This window comes from Cetorhinus maximus, chromosome 6 (genome assembly GCF_964194155.1).
Source record: "Cetorhinus maximus chromosome 6, sCetMax3.hap1.1, whole genome shotgun sequence".
Taxonomy (NCBI): Eukaryota; Metazoa; Chordata; class Chondrichthyes; order Lamniformes; family Cetorhinidae; genus Cetorhinus; species Cetorhinus maximus.
This window is the reverse complement of record NC_135884.1, coordinates 78386248-78404531: the sequence shown is the minus strand read 5'-3', so window position 1 is coordinate 78404531 and position 18284 is coordinate 78386248. Positions and strand designations below refer to the sequence as shown.

Below are 18284 nucleotides of genomic sequence, written 5' to 3'. Positions count from 1 at the left end.
GAAGCTGCCTACACATTTAAGGTGTGACCAAGGTCAGAGGTGTACTGTATACGATCCAGCTTTTAATTGTAGCCAGTGTTGCCTAGTTGCACCAATTTTGTGTTTGATGAACACTTGCTGTTTTTTCTGCTCTTTCTGGTGTAGGTTTCTCCTCTATTGAGAACCTGGAGGAGTACATTGGCCTGAGGTGCCTCTGGCTGGAGTGTAATGGCCTGTTGAGAATTGAGAACCTGGATGCTCAGACTGAGCTCCGTTGCCTCTTCCTGCATCAAAACCTCATTCATAAAATAGAGAACTTGGAGCCGCTGCAGAAACTGGACTCCATCAACCTGAGCAACAACTACATCAAAACCATTGAGAACCTCTGTGAGTAAAGCTCAGGGGCCTGCATGCCCTTTCCCATACATGACAAGTATTCACAATATAAGTGCTCCCTGTTGTTTACCATGCTGTTCGTTGTTAACAGCCTACTTCATTGAGTGTCTGAGAGAATCTACATGTGTAAATGACCATCACCCCCACTCTGAATTGTGGCAGAGTTTTTATCACATTTCCAAGTGCTAATGCAAGTAAAAAATGGTTTCCAAACTTATCCCTATTTTTGTGTCTTTAGTTGTAGAGGAGGGAGGATGCCTTGGAGTGGCGAAGTGCATGCAGATAGGGAGGTATGGGAGAGTGGGCATAGTGCGTGGGAAAGAGGAGAGGTGGTGGTGCAATGGTTATGAGTGGGCAAGGTTAGATTGGGAAGCTGTGAGGTGATGGGAGATATGATGGGAGATTAGGGAGCCGGAGTGGCTGGGGTAGAAGTGCAGGTAGGTGGCTGGGGAACAGGGAAGGTGGATGGCTGAAGGTACACAAACAGGAGTGAGGAGTGGGCGAATTGCGTGAAGAGTGGCCCTCACAAATTACATCCTATATGATGGTGCATTTTCCCTTTTTAACTTTTTCACACAGTCGATCACAATCCTCTCCTCCATTGCCAATCTTAGTGAGACTACCCTCACTTGGATCCACCCTTAAGTATCCAGTTGTGACCAGAGAGACATCTGCAATAGTTTCTCTTCCAATCCCTGCTCCATTACTTCTGGAGTTGTTCCAGAATCTATACTTGACTCCTTCTTCTTCTTCATCTACATAAGAATATAAGAAATAGACCATACAACCCCTCATGCCCACTCCGCCATTCAATACTATTATAGCTGATCTTCCGCCTCAACTGCATTTTTCTGCCTGCTTCCCACCTCCCTTGATTTCCTGAGACCAAAAATCGGTTTATTTCAGCCTCCTCAACAATGGAGCATCCACAATCCTCTGGAGTAGAGAATTCAAAAACATCGCAACACTTTGAGTGAAGAAATATCTCCTGATCTCATTCCTAAATAATCAGCTCCTTATCCTGAGACTGTGCCCCCATGTTCTAGATTCCCCAACCAGGGGAAACAGCTTTTCAGCCTGCCAAACCCCTTCAGAATCTTGTATGTTTCAATGAGGTCACCTCTCATTCTTCTAAACTGCAGAGCATTTAGACCCAATTTGCTCAGCCTCTCAACGTAGGCCAGCCCTCTTATCCCAGGGACCAATCTAGTGAACCTTCGCTGTATTGCCTCCAATGCAAGCATATCTTTCCAAAATGAACAGGTTGTCTTATGAGGAAAGGTTGGATAGACTGGGCTTGTTTCCAGTGGAGTTTAGAAGAGTGAGGGGTGACTTGATTGAAGAGAGAAAAACTGCACACAGCACTCCAGGTGTGCTCTCAACAGACCCCTGTGCAATTGTAGCAACACTTCCTTATGCTTGAACTCTAGTCCCTTGCAATATTGGTCAGTGCTGGAGTCTCAGCTATTTAAAATCTATACAAATGATTTAGTCGAAGTGACCAAGAGTAATGTATCCATGTCTCCTAATGACAAAAAAAAACTAGGTGGGAATGGAAGCTGTGGGGAGGACACAAAGTGGCTGTAAAGAGATATAGGCAGGTTAAGTGAATGGGCAGCAAGGTGGTAGTTGGGGTATAATTGAATGGCATTTAATTGCTTGCTGTACCTGCATTTAAACTTTCTGTGTTCCTCCTATGAGCAAACCCAAGTCTCTGACCATCAGCATTCAAAAGTTTAAGGCCTTTTAGAAAAATAATCTGATTTTCTATTCTTATTATAAAAGTGAATAATCTCATATTTCTCCACATTATACCTCAACTACCACCTTATTGCCCATTCACTTAACCTGCCTATATCTCTTTACAGCCTCTTTGTGTCTTCTCCACAGCTTACATTCCCACCTAGTTTTTTATCATCAGGAGACTTGGATACATTACTCTTGGTCACTCAAGCTAAATCATCAATATAGATTTTAAATAGCTGCGGGTCTCGCACTGCTCCTTGAGGCACTCCAGTAGTCACAACTTGCCAACTTGAAAATGGCCATTTATCCCTACTTTCTGTTTCCTTACCATGAACCAATCCCCTACCCAAACTGCATACTACCCTCAACTCCATAAACTCTTATCTTGTGTATTAACCTTTTGTGTGGCATTTTTATCGACTGCCTTTTAGGAATCCAAGTATACTACATCTACCAGCTCGCCCTTATCTACCCTATTAGTGGTATCCTCAAAAGAATTTGACTAAATTTGTCAAACATAATTTCCCTTTCGTAAAGTGATGTTTCTATTGTGCGATCATGTTACAACTGCATCGTTAAGACTTGTTTAAGAATAGATTCCAGCACTTTCCCAATGTCTAATGTTAGGCTAACTGGCGTGTAGTCCCTGTATTCCCTCTCTCTCCTTTCTTGAATAGTGGTGTTACATTTGCTAACTCCCAATCCACTGGGAACATTCTAGAATCTGGAGAATTTTGGAAAATCATTGCCAGTGCTTCCACTATCTCAGCAGCCACCTCTTTTAAAGCCTGAGGATGTAGGCCATTAGATCCTGGGAATTTGTTGGATTTTAGTCCCTCTAGTTTCTCCAATACTTTTTTTCTAATATTAATTACTGGAGGTTTCTCACTCTTTTTAGATTCTTGATTACCCTGAAGTTTAAGAATATTGTTTGGGATGGAGTATGTCACTCTCAAACTTAATGCTGCCCCAAGGAGATATTATCAGCAACACAGTGTCAGGTTCCACACATGCATGGTTGACACCCATTCCACCTCTTCTCTGTGTTGTCAAACTGCGTCTATGTCTGATATCCAGACTTGAATGAATTGCACGTTGCTCCCAAACGTTAAACATTGGGAAGTCCAAAGTCATAGGTGGAATTTTCCATGCCCGCTGGCAGCAGGCGTGATAGGTGGTGGGTGCAGACAATACAGCACGATCTAGTTCACGACGGCGGGAAGGGAGGTCGTGATCACCCGCTCAGCCCGCCGACGCTGGTCCGCGTTTCCTGCCAGCGGTCAGCAGGGAGCTCGTAATACATCAGCATCTTATTAAAAGGCCATCCCGCCAGGCTCTGGATCCCTGTCGGTTCGTCTGTCCACGTCGGCAGGAAAGCAGGTCGACGTGTTTCACAACGGCACACAGGCGACATACACTTGGCGGCTTTCACTTTGGGGGAACTGAGGTGAGTGAACAGCAGCATTGTTTACCACAGCTCATCAGGGTTGCCTGTTGCTTTGCAGGCTTCAGGGGCGTCGGGGGGGCCTTGGTGAAGTGCTGCCCTGCCTCGGAGGCAACTGTTTTCGGTGGGGGCAGGGGGGATGTCCAGGGGCAACTGTTGCCTAGCCCCAGAGGCAACTGGACTCAGGGTGGAGGGCGGGGCAGTGTCCAGGGACAACTGCTTCCCTGGAATTGGATCCCGCGCGCAAGCAATCGAGGTGGGGGGTGCAAGGTAGGCGAGGGAAGTGGCCACTCAGTAGGGACACCTGTATAAACTGACCATCCCTCTGCAACTGAGACAGTTCATTTGCAGCCACAATGATATGATTGGGGCCAGGCCTCTAGCCTGCCCGTCCACGCAAGCAATGCGGAGGCACCAGTGTGCCACCAAGCCCTCCAGACCTTACTCCCCACCACCCCGGCACAGACTACGAGTCTGCGACCACTTTACTGGACTGCACACGTTGTACAATCTCTTCGCCAACACCGGCCATGTAGCAGTCACTGCTGGAGGCGCTCACAGTCCCTTGCAATCTCAGCATCACAGTTTGGACCAGTGACCCTCCCATGTCATAGGTTGACAAGGCAGCCATGCAGCTCACTCATCTGTGGCAATCCGAAGGGTGACCAGCACTCTCCGGGAAGCGTTAGGGGGCGGTCACACAGGGCCAGGAAAAGATGCTAAGAACACCCATGCTAACCATGTCTCTCTCTCTTTTTCATGCTGCAGGAGAACCACGTCAGGATCATGGATCCTGGTGACCTACCTGTATGCCTGATGACCTATAGAGAGTGAAGAAGACGGAGGAGAGCGCAACTGAGGCTCCTGGCTGCGCAAAGGCAGGAGCAGCAACCTCAGGAAGAAGGGGCTGCTGGAGCCCCCACACACACTGCCCATGAGCGACCGCGAGAGTGACACCCAGGGTCTATAAACGCCACCTGTCATTCCTGCAGATGACCGAGAACCAGTGTCACCGATAACTGCGCATGTCTAGGGACCTGATCACTCATATCTGCCACTTACTGCAGGACTTGGCGCCAAGGGGACATGGAAGGCATCCACTGCCAGTGGCTGTGAAAGTGACCGCGGCACTCAATGTCTATGCCAATGGCTCCTTTCAGGGCTCCACATGTGACCTCTGTAGGATCTCACAAGCCACCTCCCACAAATGCATCCATGAGGTCACGGATGCCATCTTCGAGGGCACACAACTTTGTGCATTTCGCCTGGGACCGGGACAGCCTGGATGCAAGGGCCATTGGATTCGTCCTGATCTCTGGGTTCCCACAGGTGCAGGGTGCGATTGACTGCATTCGTGTGGCGCTCAGGTCTCCATTGCTACACACGGTGAACTACATCAACCATAAGGGCTTCCACTCACTAACGTGCAGCTGGTATGCAGCCACCAGAAACACATCCTGCAGGTGTGCGCACGTTTTCCAGGAAGTGTTTACAATGTCTATATCCTGAGTCGCTCGCAGATCCCTGCAGCCTTCCAGGGTCCACAAAGACTGCATGGATGGCTTTTTTCTAATTCATTCACGGGATGTGGGCATCACTGGCTGGGCCAGCATTTATTGCCCATCCCTAGTTGCCCTTGAGAAGGTGGTGATGAGCTGTTGTCTTGAACTGCTGCAGTCCATGTGGTGTAGGTACACCCACAGTGCTGTTAGGAAGGGAGTTCCAGGATTTTGACCCAGCGATAGTGAAGGAACGACAATATATTTCCAAGTCAGGATGGTGAATGACTTGGAGGGGAACTTCCAGGTGGTGGTGTTCCCATCTATCTGCTACCCTTGCCCTTCTAGATGGTAGTGGTCATGGGATTGGAAGGTGCTGCCCAAGGAGCCTTCGTGAATTCTTGCAGTGCATCTTGTAAAATGGTACACACTGCTGCTACTGTGCGTCGATGTTGGAGAGAGTGAATGTTTGTAGATGTGGTGCCAATCAAGCATGCTGCTTTGTCCTGGATGATGTTAAGCTTCTTGAGTGTTGTGGGAGCTGCACTCATCCAGGCAAGTGGGGAGTATTCCATCACACTCTTGACTTGTGCCTTGTAGATGGTGAACAGGCTTTGAGGAGCCAGGAGGTGAGTTAATCATTGCACGATTCCTAGCCCCTGATCTGCTCTTGTCACCACAGTATTTATATGGTTAGTCCAGTTCAGTTTCTGGTCAATGGTAACCCCCAGGATGTTGATAATGGGAGATTCAGTGACGGTAATGCCATTGAACATCAAGGGGCAATGGTTGGATTCTTTCTTGTTGGAGATCGTTATTCCCTGCACTTGTGTTGCACGAATGTTAGTTGCCACTTGTCAACACAAGCCTGGATATTGCCCAGGTCTTGCAGCATTTGCACATGGAATGTTTCAGTACCTGAGGAGTCACGAATGGTGCTGAGCATTGAGCAATCATCAATGAACATCCCCACTTCTGACGTTATGATGGAAGGAAGGTCATTGATGAAGCAACTGAAGATGGTTGGGCCGAGAACACTACCCAGAGGAACTCCTGCAGTGATGTCCTGGAGCTGAGGTGACTGACCTCGAACAACCACAATCATCTTCCTTTGTGCTAGGTATGACTCCAACCAGTGGAGAGTTATCCCTCTGATTCCCATTGACTCCTGTTTTGCTAGGGCTCCTTGATGCCACACTCTGTCAAATGCAGCCTTGATGTCAAGGGCAGCCACTCTCCCCTCACCTCAGGAGTTCAGCTGTTTTGTACATGTTTGAACCAAGGCTTTATTGAGGTCAGGAACTGAGTGGCCCTGGTGGAGCCCAAACTGGGCATCAGTGAGCAGGTTATTGCTAAGCAGGTGCCACTTGATAGCACTGTTGATGACCCCTTCATCACTTTATCGATGATCGAGAGTAGACTGATGGGGCAGTAATTGGCAGGGTCGGATTTGTCCTGTTTTTTGTGTACAGGTCATACCTGGGCAATTTTCCACATAGCTAGGTAGATGCCAGTGTTGCAGCTATACTGGAACAGCTTGGCTCGGGACAGGGCAAGTTCTGGAGCAGAAGTCTTCAGTACTATTGCCAGAGAATTGTCAGGGCTCATAACCTTTGCAGTATCCTGTGCCTTCAGCTGTTACTTGATATCATGCGGAATGAATCAAATTGGCTGAAGACTGGCATCTCCGATGCTGGGGGCCTTTGAAGGAGGCTGAGATAGATCATCCATTCGGCACTTCTCGTTGAAGATTTTTGCAAATGCTTCAGCTTTGTCTTTTGCACTGCTGGGTTCCCCCATCATTGAGGATGGTGATATTTGTGGAGCCACCTCCTCCAGGAAGTTGTTTAATTGTCCACCATAATGCACGACTTGATATGGCAGGACTGCAGAGCTTAGACCTGATTCATTGGTTGTGGAATCGCTTAGTTCTGTCTAACACTTGATGCTTATGCTGTTTAGCACACAGGTAGTCCTGTGTTGTAGCTTCACCAGGTTGACACCTCATTTTTAGGTATGCCTGGTGCTGCTTCCTCCAAGTGATGTTCAACATGGAGGAGCACTGATTCATCAGCTGAGGGAGGATGTTACGTGGTAATCAGCAGGAGGTTTCCTCTCTCATGTTTGACCTGATGCCATGAGACTTCATGGGATCATGAGTTGCTTTTGAGGACTCCCAGGGCAACTCCCAGGGCAACTCCCTCCCGACGGCATACTACTGTGCCGCCACCTCTGCTGGGCCTGTTCTGCTGGTGGGACAGGACATACCCAGGGATTATGATGGTGGAACTGTCCCGGCAGACCGATCATGTCAGCCTATTCCTGCCCCACGGAACTCATTTCTTGCTATCTTGACTCCATTCTCTCTCCCCTTGTCCAGTCTCTTCCCACCTACATGCGCGATTCCTCTGATGCCCTACATCATATCAACAATTTCAGTTCCCTGGCCCCAACCGCCTCCTCTTCACCATGGATATCCAATCCTTCTACACCTCCATCCCCCACCGGGATGGTCTGATGGCTCTCTGCTTCTTCCTCGAACAGAGGCCCGAACAATCCCCATCCACTACTACTCTCCTCCACCTGGCTGGACTTGTTCTGTCACTGAACAATTTCTCCTTAAACTCGTCTCACTTCCTCCAAATAAAAGGTGTCGCTATGAGTACCCGCATGGGTCCCAGTTATGCCTGTCTTTTTATGGGGTATGTGGAACATTCCTTGTTCCAGTCCTACTCAAGTCCCCTCCCACAACTCTTTCTCTGGTACATCGATGACTGCTTCGGTGCTGCTTCATGCTCCCATCTGGACCTGGAAAAATTTATTAATTTTGCTTCCAATTTCCACCCCTCCATCATTTTCACATGGTCCATCACTGACACTTCCCTTCCCTTCCTTGACCTCTCTGTCTCAATTTCTGGTGATAGACTGTCCACAAATATCCATTACAAGCCTACCGACTCCCACAGCTACCTCGACTACAGCTCCTCACACCCCGCTTCCTGTAAGGACTCCATCCCATTCTCTCAGTTCCTTCACCTCCATCACATCTGTTCTGATGATGCCATTTTCCAAAACAGTTCCTCTGACATGTCTTCCTTCTTCCTTAACTGAGGTTTTCCACCCACGGTGGTTGACAGGGCCCTCAACCATGTCCGGCAATCTCCCGTGCATCCGCCCTCACACCTTCCTCTCCCTCCCAGAACCATGGTAGGGTACCCCTTGTCCTCACTTATCACCCCACCAGCCTCCGCATTCAAAGGATTATCCTCAGCCATTTTCGCCAACTCCAGCACGATACCACCACCAAACAGATCTTCCCTTCACCCCCCCCTTGTGGCATTTGGCAGGGATCGTTCCCTCTGGGTCCACTCCTCCATCATCCCCTTCACCTCAACGCCCTCCCATGGCACCTTCCCATGCAACCGCAGAAGGTGCAACACCTGCCCCTTTACTTCCCCCCTCCTCAAGGGCCCAAACACTCCTTTCAAGTGAAGCAGCACTTCACTTGCACTTCCCTCAATTTATTCTGCATTCGTTGCTCCCAGTGAAGTTTCCTCCACATTGGAGAGACCAAACGCAGACTGGGTGACCGCTTTGCGGAACACCTTCGGTCTGTCCGCAAGCATGACCCAGACCTCCCTGTCGCTCGCCATTTCAACACACCACCCTGCTGTCATGCCCATGTGTCCGTCCTTGGCCTGCTGCAATGTTCCAGTGAAGCTCAATGCAAACTGGAGGAACAGCACCTCATCTTCTGATTAGGTACTTTACAGCCTGCCGGACTTACCATTGAGTTCAACAAATTCAGATCATGAACTCTCTCCTTCATCCCCACCCTCTTTCCGATGCTCCTTTTTCCAGTGATTTCTAATTTTAAAAAAATATATTTTTCTTTTCCCACCTATTTCCATTATTTTAAAATGTATTTCCATCCATTGTTTCATCTCTAAGATAAAAGCAAAAAACTGCGGATGCTGGAAATCCAAAACAAAAATAAAAATACCTGGAAAAACTCAGCAGGTCTGGCAGCATCTGTGGAGAGGAACACAGTTAACTGTTGAAGAGTCATACGGACTCGAAACGTTAACTGTGTTCCTCTCCGCAGATGCTGCCAGACCTGCTGAGTTTTTCCAGGTATTTTTATTTTTATCATTGTTTCATCTCCACCTTTTAGCCTATTTTGATCCCTTCCCCCCACCCCACCCTCACTAGGGCTATCTGTTACTTGCTTGTCCTGCTTTTTACCCTAAATGTCACTAATTTCACATTCCTTTTATAATATCACCACCGTCAACACTCCTTTGTCCTTTTGTCTATGACATCTTTGGCAATCTCTTCTTTGCCTTCACCTATCACTGGCGCTCTATCCAACTCTGCCTGTCCCACCCCACTCAACCAGCTTGTATTTCACCTCATTTCTATATTTCCTCAGTTCTGATGAAGAGTCATATGGACTCGAAACGTTGACTGTATTCCTCTCCGCAGATGCTGTCAGACCTGCTGAGTTTTTCCAGCTATTTTTATTTTTGTTTCAGATTTCCAGCATCCGCAGTATTTTGCTTTTATATTATGCTGGTGGTGTCTGGGACATTATGTGTAAGGTATATTCCGTGAGGATGACTATGTCAGACTGTTGCTTGATTAGTCTGAGAGACAGCTCTCCCTATTTTGGCACGAGTCCCCAGATGTTAGTAAGGAAGTCTTTGCAGGGTTGACAGGGCTGAGATTTCTGTTGTCGTTTCCAGTGCCTAGGTTGATGCCGGGTGGTCCATCGGTTTCATTCCTTTTTTGTGTCTTTGTAGCGGTTTGTAACGACTGAGTGGCTTGCTAGGCCACTTCAGAGGCATTTAAGAGTCAAGGGTCTGGAGTCACGTATAGGCCAGACCAGGTAAGGGTGATAGATTTTCTTCCCTAACGGACATTACAACAATCGACAATCGTTTCATGGTTTCAATGGTTTAATTCCAGATTTTTATTGAATTCAAATTCCACCATCTGCTGTGGCGGGATTCGAACCCGGTTCCCAGAGCATTACCCTGGGTCTCTGGATTACTAGTCCTGCGACAGTAAAACTACGCAATGGCCTCTGCCCAGCAGGGACAAACAGAGGCCGTGGCTGATGACTTTGTGTCGGCCTCAGAATGCAGCAGAGCGATGGTATAATGAAGCTCATGCAGCAAGTCGCAACTTGGTGGAGCAGACATCAGGATGCTGAAGATGTGGTTCTGGTGCCTGGACCGGTCTGACGGTGCCCTGCAGTATAGTCCACAGAGCGTGTCACGCATTGTCGTCGTCTGCTGCTCCCTTTACAACCTGGTGCTCCAATGGGGGACAAACTGGCTGAGGATGAGATGGAGGAACTGGAGGTCTCCTCAGATGAGGAGGATGGCAGCAGGGATGAAGGAGAGGAGATCCTCGGTGGTGACAATGATGGGATTGAGGCACTTGCACTGGCTAGATGAGACAGGTGCGCTCGGGAGGCCCTCATAGCTGCCAGATTTGTGGAGGATGATGACGACATGCAGTGAGGTGTCCCCCATAGATCCTCACATTGCAGTTGAGAATGTTTGACTCCAGTCTGGCTAGTGGCAGCGCCAAGCCTCTGTGAGAATGCCCTTGTCATGGAGTCGCAGTGGAGGCCCTAATAGTTGCTTGATCACAGGAAGATGATGATGACATGCAGTGAGGACTCTCCATGAATCTTCACAAAGCCTCTGTAAATATCTGACTCCTGTCTGGCCAAGGACAGCTCGCAAGGGCTATCTGGTGCAAAAGTAAAACAGGAAAGGTGGCCAAACCATGGCTTACAAGGGAAATTAGAGATAGTATTAGATGCAAGGAAGAGGCTTATAAATTGGCTAAAAAAAAACAATTGACCTGATGATTGGGAGCAGCTTAGAATTCAGCAAAGGCGGACCAAGGGATTGATTAAGAAGGGGAAAATAGGGTACAAGAGTAAGCTTGCGGGGAACATAAAAACTGACTGTAAAAGTTTCTATAGGTATATGAAGAGAAAAAGATTGGTGAAGACAAAGGTAGATTCCTTACAGTCAGAAACGGGAATTTATAATGGGGAACAAATAAATGGCTGACCAACTAAATACATAAGATAAAAGCAAAAAAATGCGGATGCTGGAAATCCAAAACAAAAATAAAAATACCTGGAAAAACTCAGCAGGTCTGACAGCATCTGCGGAGAGGAACACAGTTAACTTTTCGAGTCCGTATGACTCTTCAACAGAACTCAGGAAAAATAGAAAAGAGGTGAAAAACCAGCTTATATTTCACCTCTTTTCTATTTTTCCTTAGTTCTGTTGAAGAGTCATACGGGCTCGAAACATTAACTGTGTTCCTCTCCGCACATGCTGTCAGATCAACTAAATACATACTTTGGTTCTGTCTTCACAAAGGAGGACACAAATAACATACCAGAAATGTTGGCGAACACAGGGTTTAGTGAGAGGGAGGAACTGAAAGAAATCAGTATTAGTAGGGAAATGGTGTTGGGGAAATTAATGGGATCTTGGGCTACAGGAAGATATAGACGGGATGGTCAAATGGGCAGATAAGCGGCAGATGGAATTTAACCCTGAAAAGTGTGAGCTGATATACTTTGGAAGGAGTAATTTGACAAGGAAGTATTCAATGAATGGCATGGCACTAGGAAGTTCTGAGGAATAAAGGGACCTTGGCGTGTGTCCATAGATCTCTGAAGGCGGGGGGGTATGTTAAAGGGTTGGTGAAAAAGGCATATGGGACACTTGCCTTTATCAATCGAGGCATAGATTACAAAAGTAGGGAGGTCATGTTGGAGTTGTATAGAACCTTGGTGAGGCCACAGCTGGAGTACTGTGTGCAGTTCTGGTCACCACATTATAGGAAGGATGTGATTGCACTGGAAGGGGGTGCAGAAGAGATTCACCAGGATGTTGCCTGGAATGAAACATTTAAGTTATGAAGAGAGGTTGGATAGACTTGTGTTGTTTTCGTTGGAGCAGAGAAGACTGAGGGGGCGACCTGATCGAGGTGTACAAGATTATGAGGGGCATGGGAAGGGTGGATAGGGAGCAGCTGTTCCCTTTAGTTGAAGGGTCAGTCACAAGGGGGCATACGTTCAAGGTGAGGGGCAGGAGGTTTAGGGAGGATGTGAGGAAAAACTTTTTTACCCAGAGGGTGGTGTCTGTCTGGAATGCACTGCCTGGGAGGGTGGTGGAGGCGGGTTGCCTCACATCCTTTAAAAAGTACCTGGATGGACACTTGGCATGTCATAACATTCAAGGCTATGGGCCAAGTGCTGGTAAATGGGAGTAGGTAGGTAGGTCAGGTGTTTCTCACGTGTCGTTGCAGACTCGATGGGCCGAAGGGCCTCTTCTGCTCTGTGATTCTGAAGGCCGATAAATCTCCAGGGCTTGATAATCTACATCCCAGAGTACTTAAGGAAGTGACCCTAGAAATAGTGGATGCATTGGTGGTCATCTTCCGAGATTCTATAAACTCTGGAACAGTTCTTACAGATTGGAGGGTAGCTAATGTAACCCCACTATTTAAAAAGGGAAGTAGAGAGATAACAGGGAATTATAGACCAGTCAGCCTGACGTCAGTAGCGGGGAAAATTCTAGACTCCATTACAAAAGATTTAATAGCTGAGTACTTGGAAAACAGTGGCAGGATCGGACAGAGTCAGCATGGATTTATGAAAGGGAAATCATGCTTGACAAATCTACTGGAATTTTTTGAGGATGTAACTAGTAGAGTTGATGAGGGGGAGCCAGTGGATGTGGCTTATTTGGACTTTCAGAAGTCCCACATAAGAGGTTAGCATGTAAAATTAAAGTGAATGGCATTGGGGGTAGTGTATTGAGATGGAAAGAAAACTGATTGGCAGATAGGAAACAAAGAGTAGGAATAAACGGGTCTTTTTCCGAATGGCAGGCAGTGACTAGTGGGGTACCGCAGGGATCCCAGTTATTCACAATATATATTAATGATTTAGATGAGGGAATTAAATGTAATATCTCCAGATTTGCAGATGACACAAAGCTGGGTGGGAGCGTGAGCTGTGAGGACGATGCAGAGATGCTTCAGTGTGATTTGGACAAGCTGAGTGAATGGGCAAATGCATGGCAGATGCAGTATAATATGGTTAAATGTGAGGTTATCCATTTTGGTAGCAAAAACAGGAAGGCAGATTATTATCTGAATGACTATAAATTCAGAGGGGGGATTGTGCAACGAGACCTGGGTGTCCTTGTACACCAGTCGCTGAAGGTAAGCATGCAGATGCAGTAGGCGATAAAGGTGGCAAATGGTATGTTGGCCTTCATAGCCAGAGGATTCAAGTACAGATGCAGGGATGTCTTGCTACAATTATATAGGGCCTTGGTGAGACCACACCTGGAATATTGTGTGCAGTTTTGGTCTCTTTTTGTGAGGAAGGATGTTCTTGCTATAGAGGGAGTGAGCGAAGGTTTACCAGACTGATTCCTGGGATGGCGGGACTGACGTATGAGGAGAGATTGAGTCGGTTAGGATTATATTCACTGGAGTTTAGTAGAATGAGGGGGGATCTCATAGAAACCTATAAAATTCTAACAGGACTAGACAGGGTTGATGCAGGAAGGATGCTAGGATTTTCCCGATGGTGGGGGAGTCCAGAACCAGGGGTCACAGTCTGAGGATATGGGGTAGACCATTTAGGACTGAGATGAGGAGAAATTTCTTCACCCAGAGAGTGGTGAGCCTGTGGAATTCGCTACCACAGAAAGTAATTGAGGCCAAAACATTGTTTGTTTTCAAGAAGGAGTTAGATATAGCTCTTGGGGCGAAAAGGATCAAAGGATATGGGGAGAAAGCGAGAGCAGGCTATTGAGTTGGATGATCAGCCATGATCATGATGAATGGCGGAGCAGGCTCGAAGGGCGTAATGACCTTCTCCTGCTCCTATTTTCTATTTTCCTATGTTTCTATGTTTGTGCTCCATGATGAGGGCCATCTCAGAGATGCAGCCATGAAACTTTAGACACTTCTGATGCTGTGTCTACCTTCACCACCTGAGCCCATCAGGAGCTGGTGCACAGCATCATTGGTCGCAGACGCTGGTGCAATGGGGGTCAGCCCCACCTTAAATGTCCTGAGAGCACACACAGCGAATGAGAGAACTCTGTGGTGCCTGCCCACTATATTCTGGCAGCAAGGACCAGCACTGCCGAGTAGCAGACATAAGTAATATTTCCAGGGAGTGTGAGGCTGGACCATCACTGTGGTCTGAAGGCTGCACAGAACACAGGGAAGAGGCCCTGGACTGAGACATCTGTCTTTTATCTTGTCCAGAAAGGTTTCACATCTGAGTGACAAGAACACTGCTCATCAGAACAAGGAGCCATAGGCAGGGAGACATTCTTAGGAGTTTATTGACAATAGTGAACAGTATGTACAAGTGATTAACACCCGTGCCCAGGCTGTGCAACTACTTTTACTTAACTTTCCTAACCCTGCTGTTACGTCGTGGTGCTCCCCGGGCGTCCACAGCGGAGGTGGAGGCAGCCTGCTGACTGCGATGCCCTGTTTGTGATGACTTTTGGCGGGTGTCCTCTTGGAGGGCTGAGACTTGGAGGGCCCGGCCTGCTTTCGGGGCCCTGCTGTGTAGCAGTGGCACCCTCCTCAGCCTGTGAAGCTGGAATTGCAGAGGTCACAGGAAGAGGGGATTTGGATGAGCCGGATACTCCTGGATGACCCCAGGGTGTGCACCTGCGGATCCTCCTTCCTAAGGGTGCCCGAGGGCCTTTGACTGACTCCATGAGGGGAATGGATAGCTGGAGTGTGATCGAGCTGCCTGGCATCCCCTCATGTACACACTGTTAGAAGTCAACTATGGCATCAGCAAAGGAGTTAAGCCTGCGCAGCAGTGCAGGACTGACATCCTGGACCAAGGTCTCTATGACGGTCGCCATCCTGACAGTGTTGACCTCAGTGCGTTGCAATGCTGGCACTATCACTTCAGCCTGAAGAGAGATGGACTCCTCCATTGTGCCTTGCAATCTGAGGAGTGCAGCGGACATCTCTTCCTGATGTTCCCTAGCTTGCCTTTATAACTCCAGCAATTGTGATATGACCAAGTCCAGAGGCTCATCACCTGATTCGGACTCAACAGGTTCCAGGCCTCCAGCAGCCCTCCGACAGCCCTCCCTGCCGCCGCCTGCTGTGGATCAGCCTGTGCACTGTGCTCACAAGTTTGTGATCCTGTTGTGTGCTAGTTTGTCCTGCATGGATAGAAACGGGGAGAGTGTTTCAGGATGCCTGCCGGGCCAGATGATACATGTGCCTGACCTGTGCGGGTGGTTAGTGGTCCCATGGACGGGCTGAGGACAATGTAGGTGTGTGTGAGAGAGTGAATGGTGATGTCCCTTGAACTGGCAGTGAGTGAGGGCCCTGTGGATGGGTTTTAGAGTGTGTGAGTTGAGAGAGAGGAAAGGAGTGACTTACTCTGGTGGAATTGAGGAGCTCATTCATCCTCCTGCGGCACTGAGTGGCTCTCCTCCCTTGAAGGGCATTGGTGCTGACCACCACTGCCACTACCTCACAAGCTGGGCAGGTGACGTTGCTACCCATCCTGCGGCCAGAATGGGGGTACAGGACATCCCGGCGGGCCTCCATGGCATCCAGCAGTAGCTTGAGGGACCCGTTATTGAAGCAGGGGGCTGCAGTCTTTTTTCCTTTGCTGGCCATGTCTCCTGGGTGGCAGTGATGAGCTGGTAACGATGAGCGCTGTGCTGGCGGCTGCTTCTTAAACATGGAGGGCGGCGTGATGCGATGGCGGGAGGGCGAATGAGAGGCCACCCGCCATGGAAACGGTGTGTTTCCTGGGAATGCATAAATAATGTGGTGGGTTTGGGGCAACATGGTGTGAAAACCCACCATCGCTGTCGGCGGGTGGGACGCCATTTTGCCCGCCAGCTACTGCAGTTAGTACAAAGTGTGAAAAATTGCACCCAATTGTCTTTTGCCCCTGCCATGCTGCATACTGGTGTCACTTCCTGACCACCTTCACTGTTTGCAACTTTGGCATCTTATTTTACCCTGAGCTAAGTTCCAACCCCATATCCGTTTATCATGAAGACTTCGATATTGCCCGTCACCGCCCCTGCTTCAGCTCATCTGCTGATGAAACCCTCAGCCACATGTTTGTTACTTCCAAACTGAACCAATCCAATGCTCTCTGGCCTTCCATGTTCCACTGTCAGTGAACTTGAGCTGATCCAAACTCTGCTGCACATATCCTAACTTGCAAGGAGCCCCATTCACTCATCATTCCTGTGCTCACTGAACTGCATCAGTACCTGTTCCCCAATGCCTCCAATTTAAAATTCTCATTTTCATGTTTAAGTCCCTCCATGGCCCAGCCCCTCTTTAATTCTGTATTTTCCTTTAGCCCTTAGCTCCCCTATTCTCTCTCTCACCTTTTAAGCTTCACTCCCACCCTTCAGCTCGGCAATGGTGGCCAAGCCTTCAACCACTTGGACTTTACACTTGGGAACTCCCTCCCTAAAACTCTCTACTTCTCTCCCCTCTTTTAAGACCCTCTTTGGCCAAACTTTTGGTCACTGCTTAATAACTCTTTGGGGTGTTGGAATAATTTTTTGTATTTATAAGTGCCACATGAGTGCAAGTTGTAACTCCATGTATGAAGTGAATAGCAGACAACTGGTCTGTTCTCTGGGCCTGGGTGTAGACTACTGAACTTTTATATCGAGGTGGTTCAGGGAGAGGAATTGATCCATGATATATCGCTGTGCATCGCCTGATACTGTCTTCCCACTTGTGTTACAAAGATACTTAACATGTAACAGGTCTCCTTAATCCAAACCTGTAATGATCATCTTCTGTCTCAGCCTGCCTGCCAGCACTCAAAACACTACAGCTGGCCCACAATCAGCTGTGCACGATGAAGGACATTGAACACTTGAAACAGTGCGGTAGTCTGAGTGTCCTGGACCTTTCACACAACAAACTGGGCGACCCTGACGTTATCACTGTCTTTGAGGTGATGCCTAATCTGGTAAGTGAAGCTTGCCTGTTCTGTATGTTAAAGTGGAATTTATTTGTATTTGGAAAATGCAACATGTAGCACAGGTGTAATCTCTGTGGACTGAGGTTTCTTTTAGCATTGAAAGCAGAGTTTAAATATTCAGTTCAGTTGATTGAAAACTAAAATCAAGAGGATATAGAAATTAGACCGGAAACCTTGTGGGACAAAGGTAGTACAGTGAGTGAGAACCTTTTCACTCTGGAATCTTGATTTTAACCTGGATCAGACTGTTGAGATGAAAACCTTCTCTCTTAACTAAGGATGAGGGTTGGATGCACCATAGGGTTTTCATTGCCCTTCAAACTTCATCTCACTTGGGCACGTTCAGGCGATCAATGGCTCATTCCCTTTACACCATCAGCTTATATTCAGACTATCACTGGACCATTCCCCATACATTACCAGCTCCTATATTCAGATTATCATTGGGCCCTTCCCTATCCACCGTTAGCTCCTGTGTTCAAACTATTACTGGGCCTTTCCATATACATTGGGCCATTCCATATACATCAGCAACTGCTGTGTTCAGACTATCACTTGTCCATCCCCTAAACACCTTCAGCATCTGCGTTCAGACTATCATCGGGTGATTCCCTATACACCAGCAGCTCCTGCATTCAGACTATCTCTAGGCCATTCCCTATACACCACCAGCTCCCCATATTCAGACAATCACTGGGCCATTCCCCATACATCACCGGCTCTCATGTTCAGATTATCACTGCGCCATTCCCTATACACCATCAGCTCCTTTATTCAGACTATCACTGGGCCAATCCATGTATATCAACAGCTGCTGTGTTCAGACGATGACTGGGCTATTCCCTATACACTATCAGCCTCAAAATGCACTGGGCCATTCCTCATACATTTCCAGCTCCTATCTTCAGATTATCACTGCACCATTCCCTATACATCACCAGCTGCTATATTCATACTGTCACTGCGGCATTCCCTATATACTACCAGCCTCAATATTAAGACTACCACTGGGCCATTCCCCATACATCACCAGATCCTTTTCAGACCATCACAGAGACATTCCCCATAGAATATCAGCTCCTATAATCAGACTGTCACTGAGCCCTTCGCTATCCACCATCTGTGTTCAGACCAGCACTGGTCCATTCCCTTT

At 47.9% G+C, this 18284-nt stretch overlaps 1 protein-coding gene across 5 annotated transcripts in view; it reads left to right on the top strand.

Moving 5' to 3' along the window:
• The window catches only part of dnaaf1 (dynein axonemal assembly factor 1), a 190442-nt gene that overhangs the window by 84631 nt on the left and 87527 nt on the right, over positions 1-18284 (top strand). For all 5 annotated transcript variants that reach the window (XM_078543904.1, XM_078543903.1, XM_078543905.1 and 2 more), the window contains 2 exons: positions 145-366; positions 16953-17119. In XM_078543904.1, coding sequence (XP_078400030.1) covers positions 145-366; positions 16953-17119 — 389 coding nt within the window. The remainder of the gene's footprint in view (positions 1-144; positions 367-16952; positions 17120-18284) is intronic.